At 41.8% G+C, this 26,289-nt stretch overlaps 1 protein-coding gene across 1 annotated transcript in view; it reads right to left on the bottom strand.

Annotated features, from left to right (window-relative positions):
- The window catches only part of LONP2 (lon peptidase 2, peroxisomal), a 90,260-nt gene that overhangs the window by 52,048 nt on the left and 11,923 nt on the right, over positions 1-26,289 (bottom strand). The window contains exons 4-8 of the mRNA XM_047792129.1: positions 24,834-24,956; positions 20,816-20,979; positions 19,370-19,464; positions 12,071-12,329; positions 977-1,118 (exon numbers count right to left, since the gene is read on the bottom strand). Of these exons, the coding sequence (XP_047648085.1) occupies positions 977-1,118; positions 12,071-12,329; positions 19,370-19,464; positions 20,816-20,979; positions 24,834-24,956 (783 nt within the window). The remainder of the gene's footprint in view (positions 1-976; positions 1,119-12,070; positions 12,330-19,369; positions 19,465-20,815; positions 20,980-24,833; positions 24,957-26,289) is intronic.

Here is a 26,289-nt window from a genome sequence, read left to right on the forward strand (position 1 = left end):
ATTGGGAAATTGGGGTATAAAAATGAGATAATGGGGCAAAAGGGAGCAAGCAAGCAGAATCCTCATCTCACATGAAAAGGAATCAACAGATAAAGGCAAAAACTGTAAAATTAAGAAAGCAATATAGCTATGCTACCTAGAGAATAGACTCATCAACTAAAAGAAGGTTCAAGGGCAGAAGAGGAAATAAGGAATTGTAGAGAGAAGGAGACCTGCTTGCTGGGTTTTTTTTGGAACTATCTGACCAGAATTACTGGCCTCTAAACTATAAGTAGGCATAAAATTTTGTTAAACCATTTGATAAAAACAAAAAGGAGGAGGAGGTCCGGTCGTGGCTCAGTGGTTAACGAATCCGACTAGGAACCATGAGGTTGTGGGTTTGATCCCTGGCCTTGCTCAGTGGGTTGGGGATCCGGCGTTACCGTGAGCTATGGTGTGGGTCGCAGGTTTGGTTTGGATCCCGAGTTGCTGTGGCTGTGGTGTAGGCCGGCAGCTACAGCTCTGATTAGATCCCTAGCCTGGGAACCTCCATATGCCTGGGGTGCGGCCCTAAAAGGACAAAAAAAAAAAAAAAAAACACAAAAAGGAGGAATTTCCTCGTGGCTTAGTGGGTTAAGGATCCGGCATTGTCACTGCCCTGGCTCTGGTTACAACTGTGGTGCAAATTCACTGCCTGCTCCAGAAAGTTCCACATGCTGCAGGCATGGAAAAACACACCACCACATGCACCAAAAATAAAAATAATAAAAAAAAGGAAATGAGGAGAATTATTAGAAAAAGAAAAAAGAAAGAAAAAGAAATCTCTCAGACACTGTAATTTAAATATCAAGTCGCTTCAGATTTTACAGACTTTCTTCTGTATCAAGTGTTTGTCCCATGACTAAACCTACATCGATGTGTGTGTTTCTTAAATCGGATTACCTGCTCTCACTCACCTTCAGGTGTGATTACAGACAGGGCATTTTCTAACTCTTACCTCAAGCAGAGCTGCTGCAGGATCACCCTGTAGACTTTTTCCTAGTTTGTCCACCTCATCTAACAGGAACACTGGATTGTTCACCCCGACAGTCTTCAAGCCATTGATTATCCGGCCAGGCATGCTGCCCACATAGGTGCGCCTACAGGACGCAAGCAGCAAATGAGCAACAGGGAGATGGAGCAGCATCATTGAGAAATCAAAGCTGTGGTCGGGAGACAGTCATTGGGTTATCACAGGAGTACAGGCAAGAGGTACTACAAATCTAAAAGGCCTTGTGATAGATAAATCAAAGAGTTATTAGATTCATTTTTTTTTTTTTTGGCTTTTTGCCATTTCTTGGGTCGCTCCCGAGGCATACGGGAGGTTCCCAGGCTAGGGGTCGAATCGGAGCTGTAGCCGCTGGCCTACGCCAGGATCTGAGCCGAGTCTGTGACCTACACCACAGCTCACGGCAATGCCGGATCACTAACCCACTGAGCAAGGCCAGGGATCGAACCGGCAACCTCATGGTTCCGAGTCGGATTCATTAACCACCAAGCCACGACGGGAACTCCCTAGATTCAATTCTTATTTTCCATTTAACTCTGGCTATAAATTACCCATGATATGGGAAGCATTATTTCTAATTTCTAATTATTTCACTAATTTCACTTAGTGAAACTGAAAAATATTACACTTTAAGTCACATCGTTATGATTCTTACTCTTCAGGATTCCGAAACATCCAAAGAGCCCTAGGAGTTTAATTCCCATATGCTTCATAGTTTCCCAAGCACCCTCCTGGCTCTTCCCACCTGCCAACATAACCACCATCTTCATGAAGGAAATCAGAACTGGTTCAAAGGGCCACTCAAAATACAGACCCCCCCTTCCCCCCAAAAAAGAAAGAAAAATTCAAGTGATTTTTATTTTCAGAGGCAATAATTTGTTATTAATTGTAGGAAGAGGCTCTGGAGCCAAAAGTATTTATATCAAAATTCCATTAATTCTGACCTTTTGAATAAAACTATGTTCAGCCTATATACCAATGATTGGCGTAACCAAGCTTAGCCAGATATTTTCGGTGCATTTAAATGTTAGAGGCTGCTTGAACATATCTGAACAGGAATCACCTACATAACTGACAGCTGCAGAGTGTGCCATGAAATAAAAATGTTTGTCAAACTGAAAAAAGTGCCTTTTCCCCCAAAGGCAACAAGACTTTAAGCAGCCATTTGCTAATTTTAATTACAACCCTGCTGCCTAAGCCGGGAGCAAATCAAATGCTGTTTGTGAAGAGGCATAAAGGGTGAGTGCCTGCAAGGAGCGGCGGCCCCGTCTCATGACCTGCACGGAGCCGGCTCACGGAGCGGGCCTCCATTCTGCCACATGACAGGCATAAAGTAGGACAGAGTAAACAGTGACCTTTGAGAAGACAAGAAAGCCTGAAAAACATCGTGGGAATGCCTTTCATCTGGGGGAGTGATCAAGGCCCTGGAACCAGATACAGTAACGAGTTGGCACATTCGAGATTTCAGAATGGGATACAGGAAGGACGAGTCTCCAAGTTATTAACAAATGCTCTGAAGTTCTCTCTCTAGAGAACTCAGATTTGTCAGCCTTCTCTGAATGAGTAGGGAAGGGAAATTAAAATAAGCAAACCAACCTCAAAGCCTCTAAGGGTCATTTCTCGCTGTATTAATTTCTTTTCCTTTCCTTATTGTTGTTGACGGGTAGATTTCAAAAAAACAGGTACTGACAGTTCTAGGCCTAAAGTCATGGAGAGAAAATAACGTTCCAGGCAGCCGCCCTTTCTTGCAGAAACTGAGAATCTAGTCACTTTCTTCAAATAATTCCTCCTAAATTTTCCACTGCTTCCCGGAACCTAGAGAATAAGATCCAAACTCCTTTGCCTGGAATTCAAAGCTCTTCCCAATCCGGTCCCCACCAGCTTTCCGAACTTGCTGCCGTCATGCTCTTTCTTGCTTCATCCACAGTCAAGATCCTAGTAATACCCCTCGTGCTTTTTTACCTTGGTTAACATGGTGCCTTCCTGCCTGTCATACTCTCCTGCCGATGTAAACCCCAGAAATTCTACGAAACTTTTCCTGACCACCTCTCACAATGCGATCTTTCCAACAACACAATGTCTGCAGCATTTACCAGCCTTACAATTCACTGGATACATACTCATGACCTAGGTTTCATCCACAGGTACCAAGTACATGGCCTCCTATAAAATGCCACTGAGCATTCTGATGACAGGAAGGGGGTCTTAATACAGATTAGATGTTACATAGAGAGTTGTGAGATTGCTCCCCAAACAGGGGCCAGCCCGTTTCTCCTATTTGTTCAAGGATACCAGATCCACCACGCCAGCACCCAAATTATCTTTCGATCACCACTGTTAAGGTCATATAACTAGGTTTGGAGAAATCACATGACCTCAGCCTTAGTTTCCTCATCTGCTTAAAGGAGGATAACATGCCAACCTGATGGGGTACATGAGATCACAAGAGAACGTGACAGGGAAAGCACACAGCGGAGTGCCAGGTACTCATCACTAAGCTTTCCAAAGGTGTTAACTGTAATTCTTATTAGTAATAGCTGCTTAAAGTCCACCTCCGGTTTTCTGGAAAAAATACAAAAGCAGATGTCAGTACACCTAAATTTGGGTCCCATTTCAATCTCTGTCTCATGTCTCACAGAAGCAACACTTATAAACGTCCTCCCCAGTTAGACTGAGCTCCCCCCCGCCAAAAAAAAAACCTGAGTCCCCTTACTGAGTTTACGATTCATCTCTCTATTCAAAACTTTATTCCTTTTCTGGTCTCCTCTGATCTCAATCCTGCACTAAATCAACAATGAGTGACCAACCAGAGTCAGATGACTGAAATCGAGGTTGCCGATAACATCAATAATGCACTAAAATCGCCGTTACAGATATCATCATTAACGTACAAATGCAGGTTGTTTCTCCAGGGCAAGATAAGTTAACAGACCTCCAAGCCATGGACATAGAATCGTAAACCAGACACATCCTGATTCCTGAAACTATGATTAAGAAATGTCACAGAGGAAGTTCCTGTTGTGGCTCAGCTGTAATGGGCCTGACCAGTATCCATGAGGGTGTGGGTTCCATCCCTAGCCTCGCTCAGTGGGTTAAGGATCTGGCGTTGCCTGTGAGCTCTGGCGTAGACCACAGACGAGGCACAGATCCCACGTTGCTGTGGTGTGGTATAGGCTGGCAGCTGTAGCTCCGATTTGACCTCTAGCCAGGGAACTTTCATATGCTGTGGGTGCAGCCCTCAAAAAGCAAAAAAAAAAAAAAAAAAGTCACAAGATAATTAACTCCGGTCTCTTTGTTCTTCATTTAAAACAAACAAACAAACAAACAAAAAAAACAACAAAAAAACCCCACAAAACACCAAGTAGGACTAGATCTGCGGCTTGTCTCCCACTCCCTTACCTGGCGCCCCGTGATAAACCCCTCCTTTGCTACAAACCCGCTGTCAGAGTTAGGCTTTTCATGCTGTGGGCACATGAGCCCTTTGCTAGGTTACAGTAGCACCAAGCACACTCACTGCCCTAGAGTTCCTCAATCCCCACACATCACATCCTGGGATCCCCAAACGTGAACCACTAGGCTAGATGTCCAACCAGGAAGACAACTATGAGCAGAGCCTGTATGCTATGGAAAGTATCTATAACATGCTTATCTTTAGCCAGAAGGTATGGGCGGAATGCAACTCACTAAGCAAAGTTACAGAACATACTTTGAATAAACTTTTGGAATAGGAATCAGATGGTGAAAAATGTAGCAATGCATAAACCAAATGTTTTCTTTCAACATCAGCAAGCACAAATTTTTAAACAAATTAGCATCCCAAAATGTCCTACTTAGAAACCATGTAGGTAGGCAATAAATGAAGCTAGTACTCTCTCACAAACTCTAACTTTTTTAAGGGCAAAATCTGGCGCAACACAGGGAGGTGTGCAAAGAATGCATCACTTCAATTACTTCTTATTCAGCCTGAATACATAATTACCCAGGAGTTTTTCTTAAAGTACACAAGTGAACTTAAAGATATATGGATTCAATCCCTGGCCTTGCTCAGTGGGTTAAGGATCCGGCGTTGCCGTGAGCTGCGGTGTACGTCCCAGACACGGCTCGGGTCCCGAGTTGCTGTGGCTGTGGTGTAGGCCGATGGCTACAGCTCTGATGAGACCCTTAGCCTGGGAATCTCCATATGCTATGGGAGCAGCCCCAGAAAAGACAAAAAGACAAAAAAAAAAAATGGATTCATAGTTGTAATTGTTACAGGTGGTACACAGGTTTATGAATGCTATTCAACTAGTGTATAAGATACTCAAAAACAAAGCGTCTACACAGCTCAAAATGTTAAGTTCCAAGATCAGCATTTTTCATTTTCCAAAAAGTAGTCTGTATATACTGCAAAAAACAACTACACAGAATTACAACACCATCTGTTTACAGCTCCATGATCATCAACTATTTACTACTCTGCACCATCCCTAGATATATTCAAATCTAACGTAACCCAAGAGGCTGGTCAGCCTGTTGCCGCCAAGAACATCCAAATGTCAGGAATAAGGTGTGTCTTTATTTACCTCTTTTCCACTATGTAGAGAAGGGAGAAAAACATTTTACCATCAATTTTTCCATGCCCATCCAATTAAGGAGCTCTTATGGGCTTTAACACAAGCTATTAAACTTATATTTACAATTTGTAATATAAAAAGTTTGTTATAGGAATTCCCGTCGTGATTCAGTGGAAACGAAATCAGACTAGCATCCATGAGGACACAGGTTCAATCCCTGACCTCACTCAGTGGGTTAAGGATCCGCCATTGCCGTGAGCTGTGGACTAGGCCAGAGGCAACAGCTCCGATTAGACCCCTAGTCTGGGAACCTCTATATGCCACAAGGGCAGCCCTAAAAAGCAAAAAAAAAAAGTTTGTTACAATGTTAAGTGGAAAGGATAGGATTATAATTCCATTGTTTTTTTTTTTTTAAAGGGGGTGGGGGCAAAAGGTGCCCAATGAAAAGTCTGGCCAGGAATAAAATATTAAAAGTGATTACATTTGTATGGGAGAAAAACATGACAATTTTTTTCCTTTTCCAGATTTTCTTCCAAGGGGGAAACACACCCATCTCAAACTGGAGAAAATAATAAACCTGAAAGAGATCCTAATGATCTCTTTTTAAAAAAGAAAAACAGTCTTTAAGGAACTAAAAATAGTCTTTAATACAGCATGTCTAAACAAATCAAATTGTTCTTACAGCAGTCGGTCCTAAATCTTCTTAGACAGTCACTTGTTTGGACGCACTCATCTAAAGGACTGCATGACTTCCAACATGTAATCACATTTTAATCTGACCTGAATGCACACAGCACTTAGGGATCACTTACTACTCGGCCATGTCTGGTGCGGTGGCGACAGCACCGGGTGACACAAAGGAGCAGAAGGTGTGGGAAAACCCCTATCCTACAGAGCTCCTGCTTCATATGTTTACACTTTCTCTCTCCAGGTATGTATTAGCAATGCCAGAGGCCTGTATTATTTAGTCATTCAAAGAGCACAACAGACAGTAAGTGGTCAGTGCAGAGGAGAGCAGGGCATAGCCGACTGCACTCATCTTAAAGAAGGAAGCCTTGCGTTGGGGCCTCAAGAGAAACCGGTAAGGTTTAGAGGCAGAGAGGCGCTGTATGCAAATACCGGTTATAAGGAGGCTAGTGAGCACACTGCAATGTGTCTGGCACACTAGGCTAAATATATATTAAAAGCGTGCTGCTTCAGTTATTTTTCCCTTGTAGAGATTAAGAATGAAAGAGCTAATTTAATATTTAAAGCATGGCCATTTCGGGTTACAGACGAAAATTTAAGAATGGAGAAGGCAAAAGTTGATTTTTCTTCTCTTCTGTTTGAAAACTGAGCCAAGGATTCCTGGCAGCAATAAAATTTTATCATCTGAACAAACACTTGGTAAGAGACTTCCAAAGAATTACCGTCACCAATAACTTGAGAACTATCACAAGAGTAATATAATTCACCGAGGAACAGCTAATAGAAAAAAGAATGTTATATGAACATGATTTCATAAAACTTCATTCTAAAAGAAGTCACTTTATACTTACTGCCTATGAACTGATTTAAAAATAAAAATGTAAGTCATAAAAACTGACAGATGAGAACAGACATTCTGTGGCTTATAAGGTAGTTAGAAAAGTCCCAACGGAGATAATGAGAAATGAGAAAGGCTAAGACTGGAAAAAATGCATTAGTTAATATGCAGCATAAATATGACTATTCTTCCTCTAATCCACTCAAAATAATATCAACCAAAACAATGGACCAATGTTTAGTCAGATCCCTATAATGTTCCCAGTTTCAGATTTAAACGTAAAGCGAGTCTTTCTTTTTCTTCCCCATCTCCCGCCTCGTGATCACTTTCACGCTGAAAGACATGTCTTAGGTTGATTTTAAAATCAATTCCGAATGTATTAGCATCTTCCTTCACATAAACAGGTACTTCTACCAAAAGGCTGGAGCTCCATGCAGGGCAAAAAGGGAAAGTCAACAACAGGATCGAGAGAATAAGCAGGACAGACAACAGAAAGCAGCTCTGTTTTCCCCTGGCTATTTTAAGGCTGCAGAACAGTGCTGCCTACTCAGGCTGAGCAAAAACAAAACTTCGCATGAACTCTGCTTGTGAGCATGTGACCAGTACTTAAATGCCATGACCTGGGTGTTCCCAAAATGCCTCAACTGTCACATGGAACCACTTGTTCCTGCACACCCCACCCCTGGTCATGCTCTAATCCTCTACTGTTCTTTCTCCCCTCCAGTCGCCTCCTCGACCCCTACCTCTGACACAGGCGCACAGTCTGCTCCCAATCCCTCCACCCCTCTAGTTAACCACAGCCCCCTCTCTACCTGCTCCCAAACCGGTTTTCACGTAATTTTCTCCAGGCTTTGATAATTGAGAGGGTGGGTGGGGAGTAAGACCCCAACAGCACAAGGGCAGGTTGCTGGAGTGTTTAATGAAACGTCTGGTACAGTGATGGCTAGGGAGTACTTACTTACCAGCAAGGTGTATCGGAAATCAGGCTTTCAGAATGACTCAAAAGACAAATTCACACACTTTTTATTTGGCAATGATTATAACCTCAATATGCACCATACATTTCTAAAAACCTTATATTTACACATACAAAAGCTCCCTTCACAAAAGACTCAATAAAGAAAATAAATTCTTGGAGTTCCCTTCCTGGCTCAGTAGTTAAGGAACCCAACTAGGATCCATGAGGATATGGATCCGATCCCTGGCCTTGCTCAGTGGGTTAGGGATCCGGAGTTTCTGTGAGCTGTGGTGTAGGTCACAGACATGGTTTAGATCCCAAGTTGTGGCTGTGGCATAAGCTGGCAGCTGTAGCTCCAATCCGACTCCTAGCCTGGGAACCTCCACGTGCCTCAGGTACAGCTCTAAAAAGGAAAAAAAAAAAAAAAAGAAAAGAAAAGAAAAGAAAAGAAATTCTTGGAGTTTCCATTATGGCTCAGTGGGTTAAGGACCTGATGTTGTATCTATGAGGATGTGAGATCAATCCCTGGCTCTGCTCCGTGGGTTTAGGATCTAGCATTGCTACGGTGTAGGTCACAGATGTGGCTCAGATCTGGCATTGCTGTAGCTGTAGCTCCCATTTGACTCCTTGCCAGGGAACTTCCATATGCCATAGGTGTGGCCATAAAAAGGAAAAAAAAAAAAAAAAGAAATTTTTATCTTCTTTAGATTCAGTTCTCTTAATGACAGCCACATACACAAAGGTATACTCACTTGAAAAAAGTGAACAAATTTTATATCAATTTCAGTGAAGATTTAAAACAGAAATCTGTCAGAGTTCCCAGTGGTTAACAAACCCGACTAGCATCCACGAGGATGCGTGTTCGATCCCTGGCCTCGCTCAGTGGGTTAAGGATCCGGCGTTGCCATGAGCTGTGGTGTAGATTGCAGACGTGGCTCGGATCCCGTGTTACTGTGGCTCTTGCATAGGCCAGTGGCTACAGCTCCAATTGGACCCCTAGCCTGGGAACCTTCATATGCCATGGGTACAGCCCTAAAAAGACAAACACACACACACAAGAAAGAAACCCAGAAATCTGTCTAAACTCAGCAATGTTCCTAACAAGTGGTGGGATTATGACAGTACATATTACCTATGAACAAACATCACAGAAACTACATTTTCTACAATCCTGCCACATTAATTAAATAAATGCCAAAACCAGGATATTCTGGGTACAACTTAAAAATCAGATTGAATTTTATTAAAAGTCACGCTTAAGTTTATAAATCTAAACTTGTCCTCCTGAGGATACAGAATTAAAATCTTAATTTAAGCTAAGTTTTAATGAATGCTCACTGTGTGCCAGGCACTATGCACTTTTCAAGTCTTAATGAATAATCAGTAACAACCAACGCAGGAAGAAGTAAGGACAGATACCTACATGTTGTGTGCCCGTGATGATAACTGCACCAACTCACTCTCTAAATTCCACGGAATACCTACACAATAACTACAGATAAGTAAAGGAGGAAGTAAAAGAAGATGCAGGAATCAAGTCACTTGCATGAGAATACCTTCCTAAAGCTCAAAACATCAGAAGATTTAGACCCAGAACTGGCTTCTCCAAGATTGGTCCAGCATGCCCATTTCTTTACAAAAGCAAACTACAGCCTCTAGTGGCACATGTGAGAATAAGCACGGACAACAAAAATATGGTTGGAATTGCCTGAAAGGATGACCCAAGTCAATTCCCTGACCTAATCTGCAGTTCTCATTGCTTAGCTATTAAAATTTTGGAAGGATTTTTCTTCAGTGCCTAAAGAACCGTAAATAGGCAAATAAAAGAGACTAAAAAGAATCATTTTCTAAGAAAAAGTTTCTGAAATAGTTTCCCATCCCTGCCTAAGGATCTCATGAAGAAGACAAATGGAAAATAAAATGTTTTAAAAGTATCATATTCTTGGAGGTCCCGTCGTGGCGCAGTGGTTAACGAATCCAACTAGGAACCATGAGGTTTCGGGTTCAATCCCTGGCCTTGCTCAGTGGGTTAAGGATCCGGCGTTGCCGTGAGCTGTGATGTAGGTCCCAGACGCGGCTCGGATCCCGCGCTGCTGTGGCTCTGGCGTAGGCCAGTGGCTACAGCTCCGATTCGACCCCTAGCCTGGAAACCCCCATATGCCGCAGGAGTGGCCCAAGAAAAGGCAAAAAGACAAAAAAAAAAGTATCATATTCTCTTTTCCCCCACAATCCAAGTTTACAAAACTGTAAATATGTATTTCCACCACCCTTGGCCGCTAGCAGTTGTTCAATGCTTATCCTGGCAGGGCTGCCAAGCGCCCCCCCCTCCCCGAATCCGGATGGCTTTTCAACTGTAAGACTGAGGTATGATTTTGAGGATAGACGTTTTCTCTTCCGATACATGACGTTCTACTTTGAAGTTAAATGGCTTCTCTAAAACAAGTGTTTTGAGATATAATCAATATACAACATGATATGAGTCTCAGGTACACAACATCATATTTTTTTAAGCAGCTCATGATTTCTACATTTCTAAATGTTCTGCATTTTTAAATGTTCCTTAACACATACACTATAGGTATGTTTCCTCACAACGTGCAACCGTGAAACAGAGGTTTGTGCTTTCTCAAGGCATGGTCCAATTTGAGCAACAGACGTCGGGAGAGAAGAAAGCAATGAATATAACATGCAAATCTCATTCCAGTAATTTCAGATTAATCAGAGACATAGTTCTTACAGTTCAATGTATTTTTATAGAAGGGGTGTCAAAAATGCAAGGATAAGCCTTAATTATCCTAGCCTTTCTCTTTCCTACTCATAATCACATCTCAAGCCAGCCTCCTTGAAAGAAAGTGTAAACTGCAAACAGAACAAATTTATTATCAAAGCTTTCTTTTTTTTTTTTGCTTTTTTTAGGGCTGCACCTGCAGCATACGGAGGGTCCTAGACGAGGGGTCAAATCGGAGTTGCAGCTTCCAGACTAGGCCACAGCCACAGCAACACAATCTGAGTCTTGTCTGCAACCGACACCACAGCCCACAGCAATGCCAGATCCTTAACCCACTGAGTGAGGTCAGGGATCGAACCCTAATCCTCATGGTTCCTGGTCGGGTTCACTGCCGAGCAATGACGGGAACTCCTTATCAAAGATTTACCTCCTCCTTCCTGCCTGCTATTACACTTATTTTTCTTTTTGTTTTTTTGTCTTTTTTAGGGCCGCACCCGGGGCATATGGAGGTTCCCGGGCTACAGGTCTAATCAGAGCTGTTGCTGCCAGCCTACACCACAGCCACAACAATGCCAGATCCGAGCTGCGTCTGCGGCCTACACCACAGCTCACAGCAACGCTGGATCCTTAGCCCACTGAGCAAGGCCAGGGATCAAACCCTCCACCTCATGGTTCCTGGTCAGATTCGTTTCTGCTGCGCCACAACGGGAACTATTACACTTATTTTTTAAACTCTAAAAGTTATGGGTCACTGGAGCTCTCGCTATGGTGCAATGGGTTAAGAATCTGACTGCAGCAACCTGGGTCATTGCTGGCACAGTGGGTTAAAGCATCTCGTGCTCCCTGAGCTATACAGCTTAGGTCACAGCTGTGGCTCAGAGTCAATCCCTGGCCTGGGAACTTTCATATGCCACAGGTGGGGCCATAAAGTTAAAAAAAAAAAAAAAGTCATGGGTCATTATTTATGAAATGTACTGGGCCAAAGTGAATATAAAGATACTATAATATCTAATCATAACTCACTTGTAATTGCATTTAAATGAGATTCCAAGAAAGCTGAGGCACAGCCGCCCCGTCCATCATCACCCAAGGTTAGTTTGGGCATACCATTAGGGTAGTGGCTCTAGGCTAGCAGGTAAGTACCATGAATGTCCTTTCCATTCAAAGTAGCACAAACAGCCCTTTAAGGAAGAGATACATGTAATGCCTTGCTTTCGGGGAGACGCCAGTCAAATGAAAAGGAAGGAAATCAGAGACGGAACCAAGAGAAGTATCCTACCTGTGTCCGCGAATGTCAGACTGATCACACACGCCTCCAAGGGCTATCCTGTGGAACTCTCGACCCAGAGTCTTGGCCACTGATCTTCCCACACTTGTTTTACCAACACCAGGAGGGCCAACAAAGCACAGAATGGGGCCCTTCAGGTTGTTTTTCAGCTGTCTGACAGCCAAGTACTCCAGCACTCTTTTCTTCAATTTTTCCATGGCATAATGGTCATTATCCAGAAGAATCCTGGCAGCTCGAATGTCCAGACGGTCTGTCAGAGAACCCAATAGAAACAACTTGAGCACATGGAATATCTCAACAGAGGAACTTCTTCTTTTTTTTTTTTTGCAGCGGGCGGTGGGGCAGGGGGCCCACACTCACAGCATATAGAGGTTCCCAGGCTAGGGGGAGAATCGGAGCTGCGGCTGCTGGCCTACACCACAGCCACAGCCACACCACATCCGAGCCACGTCTGCAACCTACACCACAGCTCATGGCAACGCTGGATCTTTAAGCACCGAGAGAGGCCAGGAATTCAACCTGCGTCCTCACGAACGCTTGTCAGATTCGTTTCTGCTGAGCCATGATGAGAACTCCGGGAAGAACTTCTTTGCAGTCTGGTAAGGGCCAAAATACTTTTTTGAAAAAGGATGTGACAAAAGCAGTCTTGGATCCTTCTGAATGAGTCTTCGGGGAAACCCAGATTTGGTTTTTTTTTGCTTAAGATTTTAGTATTTACAGAAATAGTAGACACTACATAATCAAAAACTCAAGAAGTTAATATTCACATCATTTCATCTGGAATAATTTTCTAGAAACACATTATTTCTATTTTAGTTGTGCTGGCATTTGTTGTTTTTTAAAAATGTCTTTTTTTTATTATATTAGTAATATATGCTCATTCCCCAAAACCTGATGACACTAATAAAAAGAAGGAAAGAGTCACCCATAATCTCAATTGCCCCCTAGAGAGCATCACTACCTTCTTCATTTCAATGTGCATCATTCCAGGTTCTGTGTGTGTGTGTGTGCGCGTGCGTGCACATGCACACACAAACTCACATACCTATTTTTCAAGATAAGATTTTTTTTGAAGCCTTCAATGTCCTACTCCTGAGCATTTAGGCTATCTTCAAATGTTTACAGTTATAAAGCATGCTTCACTGTGCATCCTTCTAACTAAATTTCCACACAGGGAGTTCCCACAGTGGCTCAGTGGTTAACAAACCCGACTAGCATCCATGAGGATGCAGGTTAAATCCCTGGCCTCGCTCACTGGGTCAAGGATCCAGCGGTGCCGTGAGCTGTGGTGTAGGCCAGCAGCTGTAGCTCCAAAGAGAGCCCTAGTCCTGGCAACCTCCATATGCCATGGGTGCAGCCCTAAAAAAACATAAATAAATAAATAAATTTCCATGCAGATCTGAACAGCTAATCTTCTAAAACAGAAGGGCTGGGTTAAAAAAAAGAATTAAGACACAACTGCCTAAGTTCCATCAATTAAAGTCTCACCAGAAATGTATGAATCAGGCCCTGCTTCTAGAGCCAAGTTGTCATCAGGCTTACTGATGTGCTTTAGTACCTAAAATAATCACAGATTAAAGACTAGGTCATGGAAGCCAAAACGAATGCATCAGTTGGGTGGCAGCCAGGATAGTCTACAATCATAGGATATGGACAAGAGAAAGAAAAAAATGAGAGGGAGAAACACACACACAAGCCCACTCTTTCAGTCGCTAATTTGGAACTTGCTATGCACTTTCCCACAAGAAAAAAAAAAAAATGGCTTTAGATGGTAGTTTGGTTTGCAAGCTAGTCTACAAAAACCTAGCTAAGGAGTAATATACATAATTTAATTATCATACTATTGATTTTAGTCAGAGTCCTGGCTGAGTGATTTAGAAAAGGAAGAACAGAATTTCTTCCACTTTCCGGGCTTCAGAAGCCAACCAATGAATAGAGGAATAAATGGAAGAAAGTTTCCTGTTTTATGATGCTAACACTGACACGAAGACCTACCACAGTAAACAAAAAACCCATGCTTCAGACCAATTCCATTTTGTATAGCTCTAAATACTAAAACTGTTGGTAAATCAAGTCTATTCCAAGAGTAATCTAAGTCCCAGTGGGATTTATTTCAGTCATGCAAAGACAGTTCAATATTAAGTTATCAATGTATTTATTATATCATGTCCAAGGAGAAAAACTTACCATCAAAATATCATTTTGTACCTAAAAAGGCACCTATGATAATGGAACACCATTTTCATGATGGGTCCATGAGTGCTATGCATCTCTAATGCTAATACACATCCAGCAGAAACTCTCTGAGTTGTAAAAAAGTAAGTTTTGCTTTGTTTTCATATTTTCTGGGCTATTATAGTAAAGAATGGGAGTCAGCCCTCTGTTCAAATAAACATTTTGCCCTCAACTCTCTACAATTACCTTGAACGAACCTGATAAAAATTCCTAGTTAGTAATTAATTTCACTTTATAAATAGGGCAAGGGGGGAGGGGTGGAAGCTTAGAATAACTTACTAGGCTACGAATAGCAAGCAAATAATGAAATCTGCAATTTTCATATTCTCAGACCATTATACTATATGCATCCTGCATTTCCCTCAAGTCATTAGTTAAAATAAATCCTGGAAAAATATTACCGAGAGAATACCAACATTTTAAGACAAGACCCCTGGTGTTACCAAGGGTCTGCACATTGCGTGCTAGCCCTGCTGTCTAAAGAGAAAGTAACAGCGTTTGGGGCGTTCCCGTCATGGTGCAGTGGTTAACGAATCTGACTAGGAACCATGAGGTTGCAGGTTCGATCCCTGGCCTTGCTCAGTGGGTTAAGGATCTGGCGTTGCCGTGAGCTGTGGTGTAGGTTACAGACGGGGCTTAGATCCCACGTTTCTGTGGCTCTGGTGTAGGCCAGTGGCTACAGCTCCAATTTGATCCCTAGCCTGGGAACCTCCATATGCCGCAGGAGTGGCCCAAGAAATGGGGAAAAAGACAAAAAAAAAAAAAAAAAAAAACAGGGTTTGGAAATTGTCACAACTCCATCAATGCCACAAACAGATACCTACTATACCCATACCAACATGGAAGCTTAGCAGATGAAATGAGAGCAGAGCAGTTAAACCTGTAAAGTTTGAATTAACTTCTTTCCCAGGTGTAAACTAACAGGGAGCAGAGCCCTCCCCCAATCTCACAGCAAGAACCTACCTCACTTACAAGTAGGCACTGGAGAGTTAGGGGTTAACAGAAGACTCTGTGAACCCAAAGAGATTTCCCAACAGCCCAGCTAGAGCCAGAGGGACAGACAATCCAAACTGACCTGGTGACGACTAGGGGCTAACTATGGGAATGCACCCTCCCCTGCAGGCATCCTACTACAGTGTTTCCAGAAATTTTCCAATTAAGAATTAAACCAGGGGTTCCCATCATGGATCAGTGAAAATGAATCTGACTGGCATCCATGAGGATGCAGGTTCGATCCCTGGCCTCCCTCAGTGGGTTAAGGATCCGGCGCTGCCGTGAGCTGCGAAGTAGGTTGCAGATGTGGCTCAGATTTGGCGTGGCTGTGGCTGTGGTGTGGGCCTGTGGCTACACCTCTGATTCAACCCCTAGCCTGGGAACCTCCCTGTGCCGCAGGTGCAGCCCTAAAAAGACAAAAAAAAAAAAAAAGAAGAGTTAAACCAAGAAATTTAACTCCAGTAAAACCTCTTCAACTAGAAGGCAGTATTTCATAAATGTAAACATGAACTAAATTAAGAAATAAATCTACCAGCATAGGGAGTTCCCATGGTGGCTTAGTAGGTTATGAATCCAACTAGTAACCATGAGGATGTGTGTCCGATCCCCGGCCCCACTCAGGGGGTTATAGATCCGGCAATGCCATGAGCTGTGGTGTAGGTCACAGGTGCAGCTTGGATCCTGCATTGTGATGTAGGCCAGCAGCTGCAGCTCCATATGCCACAACTGTGGCCATAAAAAGCAAAAAAAAAAAAAAAAATTTACCAGCATAGATTGTAGCTGTTTTAATTATTGTTATTTTTTTGGGGGGGGGTGCACCCATGGCATGCAGCACTTCCCGGCCAGGTATCAAACCCAAACCACGGCAGTGACAATGCCAGATCCTTAACCCGGCTGAGCCATCAGGGAACTCCCAGTTCGCACCTGTTTAACGTACAGTTGTCAAAAACCGGGAAACAACCCAAATGTCCACCAACAGGTAACTGGATAAACCAAATACTGATACATGCATTAATATGGATGAATTTTAAAATAATCATGCTGAGTGATGGAACCCTCCAAAAAGGAGCACATGCTGTATCATTCCATCTATAAAAAATTTTTGAAAATATCAACTAATCTATAGTGGCCGCTTGGGGATGGGAAGGCTGGGAGGAAATGGAGGGAAGGGTCACAGGGAAGCATGAGCAAACTCAGAGGTGAAGAATATGTTCATTTTCTTAATTACGGTGATGGTACTGGAGTTCCCATCGTGGCACAGCAGAAACAAATCTGACTAGCAACTACGAGGTTGCAGGTTCGATCCCTGGCCTCGCTTAGTGGGTGAAGGATCCGGCGTTGCCATGAGCTGTGGCGTAGATCACAGACGCATCTTGGATCTGGCATGACTGTGGCTGTGGTGTAGGCTGGCAGCTGTAGCTCTGATTCGACCCCTAGCCTGGGAACCTCCAGATGCCGCAAATGCGGCCCTAAAAAAAAAAATAATAATAATAAATAAAAAGTAAAATTATGATAATGGTACTACAGGTGCATACTTACAGTTCATCAAAATATACACATTACACATGTGCAGTTCACTGTATGTCAACTATACCTCAATAATACAAGAAAACATAGAAAAAACTTCCTAGTATTTCTAAACAATTGCTTTTATAATTTACCAGCATAACCTGATTTCACTTAATAAAAATTTATGGATTCATAGAATTTAGGAGAAAGCAAAAATGTCAATTGGCCTTTTAACTTTATATACAAATGCTCAACTAGAAAGAGAAACTTAACCAAAATCTAAAGAATGGGATGAATGTGAACTTACAAAGTATTCATTTGAAGGAACAATGAGCATAACTTATAAGGTACCTGCTTCCCAAAACAAGAACCAAAGAACAGGAATGAAATCTAAAGGTGGTCAAAACATAAGGAAAATGATTAGGCCAATTTTATCTCAGTTTGTAGCCACACACGTAATACGTATGCGAAGTGATCCTGTCAAAAATCTAATTAAGGGAGTTCCCGCTGTGGCATGCTGGGTTAAGAACCTGCCTACAGTGGCTCCAGTCACTGTGGAGGGGCAGGTTTCATCCCTGGCCCGGCTCAGTGGATTAAAAGATCCAGCACGGCCACGGCTGTGGTGTAGGTCCCAGGTGTGGCTGGAATTCAATCCCTGGGCCCAAGAACTTCCATATGCCGTGGGTGCAGCCATAAAAAAAACACCAAAAACTAAGTCGAATGGGCTACTTTAACATTGCCCCATTCTGTGCCATCTTTTTTTTTTTTTTTTTTTTGGTACTTAATAAGCTTTACTATTCCTTGAAGGAACGGTTTTTATCAGAAACCCTTCTTGAAGTCAGTTACACAGGGCTAGGTGTTTGGAGAACTGAATTAAGTGTATATAGGTATCTTAACTTTATGGCTTCAATGTCTTAAAATGCTCTGAAAGGTCTTTTGCTCCTCTAAGCACTCACTATGTCCTTGTCTAACATTTTCTCCTTTAGAGCCAGTGCTTTGGGTGAAGGTATGGTTACTTAAGTGCACAATAAAAATGTGCTGCCTAAGAGGGATGTTTCACTGAGCCACGTGTACCCAACAGGACATCAGAACAGCTGATATTATAGAGCACAACTCCGGCCACGTCTTTTCTAAGTATTTGTACAAATATCACCTCCACGATGAGGCTTAACCCCACCGCTCTACCTAAAATTGTAGCCCATGATTCTGGGCCCACTTTGAGACAAAAAAAAATAAATAAATAATAAGTTTAATTCTCAATACTAGAGAGGATGGTGCTCTGTAGGTTAACAGGAAAGTATGCTTACCATTAAAAGTTCAAGATCCTGAAATCCGGTTATATGGGGCATAAACACATGTTTTGGGCTAACACTCTGCAAAATCTCTAGCGTTGGAGTTCTCCTGTGGTGCAGTGGGTTAAGGATCCGATGTTGTCACTGAAGTGGCTTGAGTTGCTACTATGGCTCGTGTTCGAGCCCTGGACTGGGAATTTCCACATGCCATGGGTGCAGTCAAAAAATCTTCAGCATTGTTTTAAAGGTAGGAGGAGTTTTATTAGCCAGAACAACATATCTTTTCAATTTTCAGAAGTCAACCACATAGCTATTTTTATGCCTGCTTAGTTCAGACAACTGACCCATTGATGAACTCAATAAATCTTGTATGTAAGTTTAACAAAAGTGTCTGATGACAGAAATAAATGCAAGTCAAATGACTCTGAAAATTCTTATTTTATTTTATTTTATTTTTTTGCTTTTAAGGGCCGCACTTAAGGCATGTGGAGGTTCCCAGACTAGGGGTCTAATAGGAGCTACAGCTGCTGGCCTACGCCACAGCTCACAGCAATGCTGGATCCTTAACCCACTGAGCGAGGCCAGGGATTGAACCTGCAACCTCATGGTTCCTAGTGGGATTCGTTTCCACTGTACCATGACGGGAACGCCCTGATTCTGAAAATTCTGAAAGCATTAAGCCTATTTCTCAACCCAAGAGAAAATACAGAGCAAATTCATTAAAAAACTGGTATAAAATGCTCCTGATAGAAAGAAAACTCTATTGAAGAATAGAGGAATAAAAAGGATTTAAACTCTTTAAAAGGCTCTGGTCCGAGGAAAACAAACATCCAGATGGTAAAAGTGTCTTACTGTTATCTTGTTTTTATATGCAATTTCTTTCAGAAAACAAAGATTTACTGTCTCTAGTACTGACTGGCCCTTAATGTCAACTATTTCAATAGTGTTGGTTATCTTAGCTCCTAACACAGAGACTTAGATATAAAAGTTTATTGTCTGCCTGACTGATGATATTAAGAAACTCATATTTCACCAATTACAGAAAATCCTACTTTTTCCAACATCAGGCAAAGGGCACTGGCATGGAGCACTTCCTTATCATGTTTCATCCTAAAACCTAGGTGACACAAGCTCAGTCTGTAGTTTTAACACCATAAAGGGCTGTGACAGGAAGATAATCAATGGGGAGCATTTCAAGAGAATTTGCTTGAGCTTCCTGTGGGACACTTAGACTGTAAAAAGAGTTATTTTGTTCACTCACCAGTTGTACTTTTGTTCCAGGGAAGTTCCACCATAAGTTCTAGATAATTTCTAGTCAGAGCATATTCTGGCATTGACTGAGGCATTTTCTTGAGCCTGCAGGAAAAGAATACACAGCAAAACCGTTCAAGAAAAATTCCGTAAAACAGAAAAGTCAAGTATATCTCCCTTTCTTGGTCAGATATATCATGCATGTGTGGTTAAACAAGTCTGAAAAAGTTTTTAAAGATGTAGTTAATAATAAAAAATCAAGTATATCTCCCTTTTTTGGTCAGATATATCATGCATGTTTGGTTAAACAAGTCTGAAAAAGTTTTTAAAGATCTAGTTAATAATAATAAATGATTATTTTGTTTTAAATAGATGATTGTTTTGTTTTAAATAGTGGGAAACATTATATCTGACTGTATGCTTAAAATATGGCCTGCGATAAAGCATCTCGCAGCGAGAGTCTCAAATCACACTTACTCATTTACTGAAGTGCCTAACCATGCATAATATAGTAATTACATATGGTTTTGTATCAGAGAAGTCAGCTCATCACTTAACAAAAAAATGCAACTTCTCTTATATATGTAGTGCTTAATAAAGCATTTTGCATACAATAGACAGTCTGCATTTATTAACTAATGTCAGAGTCAATATAAAATATGCCTCAACTACATTTATTTATGTTCTTAACTGTGAACCTCAGAGGTCAAATCTTCAGTTACTGAACATTCAGTTAGGTTGATTATGACTCATTCATAACAGAAAATGCAATACAGTTACAATGTTACAAGCATGGAAAGGAAAAACTGCTTTTCTCTTGAACCCTGAGATCGTGGAAAATGTAATAAACCCACATACCCTATCCTGCCATCAAAGTTCCCCTGTACTCTTCTTATACAAAGAGAACCTGACAGTCCCTGTCCTCTAGGGTTTATAAGCTAAGGAAGAAAACAGTGACATGTCAAGAACACAGTAATAACTGAATAAAGATTATTTCCAAGTAAATATGGTCCATTATTGAAGACTATGAAAAGGCAGCTGCGACAATGATCGTGGATCACAGCACATTGTAGGTGGAGGAGTGGTAGCACCTACCCAGCATTCGAGAAAGACATCAGTGGAAGTGACGTTGATTCAGGGGTACCAAGAACATTTTAAGAACCAGGTTGTGGTAGGGAAATGAAGGGGGGAAAAGCATTCCACACAGATCACAGCTATCACCTGAGAATTAGGAAAGCCATAAAGACGAGAGACGTGAGAGCTGATGGGTGGAAAGATAAGATGAGCAGAGTGGTCCATAACACGCTAAACTAGGAAAGGAGAAAGATCAAAGACTCTAAGACAAAGGACTCAGCTTCGTAATGCAACGTAGCAGATTTGTTTCCACGAGCAAGAACTGTGAACATTAATAAGCAAAACGAAAAAAACTAATGAATGAACAGCTTCCACAACGTACCTTTTTATCTCTTTGACACAGACTTTGTGGGCCTGCTCTGGCATACTGGATGTGCGTATTTTCTTCTCTAGCATGACAATATCATCATTATCTTCATCCTCATCCTCATCTTCTAAAGCTCCTGGGATGTGTGTAATCCTCCGAATAGGGCGTATTGCTATAACCTAACATAGAAGGTAGAAGAGTAAACTCTACATCGAAATAAACTGGAAACAGAGGACCTAGCTACACGTAAGGGGCTGAGTAAACATTTTTATAGTTAGATTCCAAATCTTTAAAGTTCAGAATGGTAAGTAGGAGGCATAGGTACATACGAAGGCAGTAGAATTTAAAAAGGAGACCAATCCTACTGTACAGCACAGATAACTACATCCAATTCTTGTGATGGAACATGATGAAAGATAATATGAGAAACAGAATGTGTGTATATATGTGTATATGTGTATCACTGGGTCACTTTGCTGTAGAGCAGAAACTGACACAACATTGTAAATCAACTATACTTTAAAAAATTTTGAAAATAAATAAGAATAAAAAGCAGACCAAGGCAAGGTGGACATTCTTCCGTATGTGCTTATATTGCCTGCATGAGGGGGGAAAAAAAAAATCAAGGAACAGGCTACTGGAAATAATTAAAACATCTAGGAATTGCCTTGTTTCTTTCCTTTCTTTCTTTCTTTTTTTTTTTTGAGCTCCTACTATAGCCACTATTTTCGTACTACTTAGCATTTTTCCCTCTACACCGTTGGGCTTCAAGGCCCCTTCAAGGATATGGAACGCAAAAGCCTTTGGCCAAGACGAGAATGACCAGACCTTTATCATCGCCCCACCCATCTCAGTGAAATGCCCCTTTCCCCACCGTAAGCACTGGCCAGCTCCTACTCCCTACTAGGAAAGGTATGTGGCCACCCCTCACCCTGCCCCTATAAGCCATGATATATCCCAACCACCCAGCAAGTGTAAGACTCCTTTTTCCCCAACCCGTCAGCAGGTCAGCAGATCAGCAGGTGTATCACAGGGTTATAAAAAGACACGACCTTTGCGCTCAGAGTCGGCTCTCCCTGATCGTCAGGAAGTCACCCTGCGGCTAGCATAGCATCTCTCACATTAAGCTCTTCTTTCTTTGGAGCTGGCTCTCCCTGATTGCCAGGAAGTCCTACCACTGTGCTTCTAGCGTCTCTTATCTCAATAAACTCGACCTTCTCTCCACCTCACCATGCTTAATAAATTCTTTCTTTTCTCTCCGCTAAGAGTCCAGAAATTCTTTTCCAACCCACGTGCACAGACGACAGCATACACTCTCAGGTTTACCATTTCCACCACGGCCTCTGTGTGCAACACACATAGAAAAGTCTTCCTCCTTTCAAAATGTTTTATCTTATCAGTGGTCCCTTCCTGTTAACTACATGCCTTTTACTTCCCTTGTGAGGTTCTGCTTTTCCAACGAGAGGCTTTAACCACTGCTTCCCCTTCCTTACCAATGACTTAGTAATTTGTACTTTGTACTTTGGCTTTTGTCTCCACGGAGCTGTAATTCTTCTTTGGAGCAATCCAACAACCGTCTCCTCGGCCAGGTCAAACGGCCTAAATTGGGTTCTCTTTCTCCATGACGCTATCATTTTTAAAAACTACCTTCTGAAATTCTCTACTCATTATTATCATGAATCGATTCTGGCCATTACTGGAGCAAAATGGTATACTGGTATTTAATTTAAAAGCCTCAGAATTTCTTTTTTTTTTTTTGTCCTTTTTTTTTGGCCATTTCTTGGGCCTCTCCCACAGCCTATGGAGGTTCCCAGGCTAGGGGTCGAATCGGCGCTGTCGCTGCTGGCCTATGCCAGAGCCGCAGCAATGCAGGATCCAAGCAACGTCTGCAACCAACACCACAGCTCACGGCAATGCCGGATCCTTAACCCACTGAGCAAGGTCAGGGATCGAACCCGCAACCTCATGGTTCCTAGTCGGATTCGTTAACCACTGCGCCACAATGGGAACTCCAGAATTTCTTTTTTAACCTATGAAATTGCCTATTTAATACATTCAAATACAAAAGGTTAAAAACTAAAAAAACGGTAAAAAAATGTAATTTTCTAAAACAGAAATATTAGATATATACTTTGATTCTTACACAAGCCATTAGCAAATTAATATTTTAATGTACAAAAAACTAAAAATATTTTTAAAGTGAGATTTTTAAAAAGCACATCAATTATTTCATTGAGACAAAAGTACTTTTTTATGCCATTTTCTCCCCCACTTCTGAACTCTTAGGGAAATAGGCAAGGGGATAGTTTTAGGATACTCTGATTCCTATGTTTTATTTTCTTTCTTTCTCTCTCTCTTTTTTTAAGGGCCACAAGTGCGGCATATAGAAGTTTCCAGGCTAGGGGTCGAATCAGAGCTGTAGCTCCCAGCCTTTACCACTGCAGCGCCAGATCTGAGCAGCATCTATGACCCACACCACAGCTAGCGGCAATGCTGGATCCTTAACCCACTGAGCAGGGCCAGGGATAAAAGCTGTATCCCCATGGATGCTAGTTGTGCTCGTTACCTCTGAACCACAACAGGAACTCCTGATTCCTACATTTGAGAGTAACGGCTGCTTGCATGATACTTTTCTTGAGCAAGTTTGAACAACGTGCCTTTTAAGAAATGGCAACATTAGCTGCTAGGAAGCTGTGAGTTTTCCGTGTATCCCAATGCAGAGTATGCACTGGCTTGTCTTTCTGCACAAAATGAATAACCTGAGTGAATGATCTGCTCTCCCGTCAGAATGATTCAGATTTCTGGTGTTTGCTCTCAACAGCGTGGCATCCTAGAACACCCACCACCAGACAAGCTGCTCCCACCTCTCCTTCTCAGCCTACTTTCCTGCCCCTTCTTTAGTCCTAGTCCCACCAGGAAGGAATCCTTCCTGCCTGCTCTTCTGTCTCCAGAGTGTCCTCCCTCCAATGGAGAAACTCTCCTGTGCTCATGACCATCCCCTCTGTAACATGATTCTCAACCCTTCACTTAACTGCCAACAGCCTTCTGGTTCTCCAACAGCTTTTGGAGAACCATCGTTTTCACTCTTGTCCACATCAGATATATTTTCCGGATCTCAACTCTGCCCACACGTAACAACAGTAAGGTCAACAATTCAAGGCAGTCTTCAGACAGGCCCCATCATCCATGTAAATGGACAATAATGGAGGTCACACAAATCAGTGGGGAAGTAAAGGATTACTTAATAATGCTGTTAGGTCAAATAAAAAGCTTTGGGGAAAAAATACAATCGCTTTCTTCACCTTAGTAACAGGGTATATTCAATTACACATGGGTTAAAGAGTGAAATACTTTAAAAAAAAAATCAACTAAAGGAAAACTACAAGGAAAGTGGATATTATCAAATCTCTAGCAGATAGAAGACTCTTAACTTCAAGGAAAAGACTTAACAGTTGGAGCAAATGAAAACTGAAACATAATTATAATTACGTTTATAATTACATATTATAAAACAATATGTTAAAATAAAAAATTCAGCCAAATTATGGCACAATACGCTGACAGAGACCTTTTAAGAAACAATTTTGTGGTATGTTCTTAACACCGCACGCAGTGAAAAAAAAAGTGATACTTAAAGACACTCACTGCAGTTATTTGCTCATTTTTGAAATATTGAAAACATTACACAATGTTTGGCAGAAAGAGAAATGCCTTAGGAAACCAACCCTTTCAATGATTACCAGAACAAAAAAAAAAAAAAAAAGAGAAAACATCTACATGCTTAAAAGGTGGGGGGGGGGAATCCAGACATGGAGAAGGAGCAGAGAGAGACGAACTAGAATTCAAAATTGTATCAGCAACTCTGGTAGTAAGAGACAATGAACTTGTTTCTTCTTTGTTCCTTTCTTTATTCCCTCATTTTTTTTCTTCAAAAAAAAAAATATATATATATATACCAAAAAACAAAAATAGAATCTCACATCACACAAAAACAACTAGGAATGTGAAAAAGTGGATTAAAAGAAGCATTTACCCGCTTCTCATCATCCTGCTTGTGTTTCCTGGTTTTCTGAAGCAATTTCAGGCCTTCAATTTGTCTGACAAGCAGTGGTATGGTCATCTTGAACCGCTCCTCCAGACTCACAGCATCTAAAATCTGAGGAAATTTACAGGATCACCCTCTCAGAAACAGATGCTTCAACACAAGGCAGTCAAGACTCACGACTTAAACTGTTAAGTAAAAAAGACCACTCCTATCAAGAATCACAGCCACACTGTGGCTGATACAACCAAGTTACCAGCAAAGTTATTTTACACAAACAGCAGAACCCTAAAAGAGACAGAAATAAAAAAGAAGCGATGTGTATCGTTGTAAGAACAAGAACACTTTTTTTTTTTTTTCTTTTTATCATCACACCTATGGAAGTTCCCAGGCTAGGGGCAAACTCAGAGCTGCAGCTGCAGGCCTACGCCACAGCCTGCGGCAACGCCAGATCCTTTACCCACTGAGCGAGGCCAGGGATCGAACCCACATCCTCAGAGAGACAGTGCTGGGGTCTTAACCCACTGAGCTGCAACAGGAACTCCTTAGAGCGACACATTTTATGTCAACTCTTTCTGGGAATGAGTCTCTTAAAGCCCAGACATGGAGAAGTTTAAGCAAGTCCTAGGTTCAAAACATTAAATTTTTATACACACGAGAGACTAGCAGCACTTTTAACCAACCTCCACGAACAATCTGAGCAAATAACGCTCTCGGGGCTCTTGGTGAACATCCTTGCTAAGGCTCAGCTCCAAGTTACTCTCTAGAACTCCTGCAATCGTTGCTCCTACCACCTGAACTGAATTCTTATGCTTAAACCCAAGCTGTCTCCATTAACTGCACTTACTAGTATACTGTTGAAGTATTAAACTGATGAAATAAGGAGAGCTGTTTCAATGAAAAGTAACTTTAAATGTTCTAAGAAGATTCAATGAAGCAGACTGCTAAAAATACTATAAAAATAAGTGTGCAAGCAAACTTACAGTTTGGAGGAAAGATATTCAAATCTAAGAGTCTGCACTTGGATTATTTTTCAAGTGTCTTTAAAACCCCTTCTACTTCAAAGAAACAGAAATTAAAAATCACAGATAAGGAGTTCCCATCGTGGCGTCGCGGAAACAAAACTGACTAGGATCCACAGGGATGCAGGTTTGAGCCCTGGCTTCGTTCAACAGGTTAAGGATCTGGCATTGCCACAAGCTGTGATGTAGGTCACAGACGTGGCTCGGATCTGGCATTGCTGTGGCTGTGGTGCGGGCTGGCAGCTACAGCGCCAATCTCCGATTTGACCCCTAGCCTAGGAACCTCCATAGGCAACGAGTGTGGCCCTAAAAGGACAAAAAAAAAAAAAAAAAATTGAATAATAAAATCACATCATAAGTGTGGTTCATAAGAAACATGAATTCTAACAAAGCTGGCCTATGCACAAGGGCAAGATCAAGACTAC

The sequence above is a fragment of the Phacochoerus africanus genome, chromosome 8 (assembly GCF_016906955.1).
Source record: "Phacochoerus africanus isolate WHEZ1 chromosome 8, ROS_Pafr_v1, whole genome shotgun sequence".
Classification (NCBI taxonomy): Eukaryota; Metazoa; Chordata; class Mammalia; order Artiodactyla; family Suidae; genus Phacochoerus; species Phacochoerus africanus.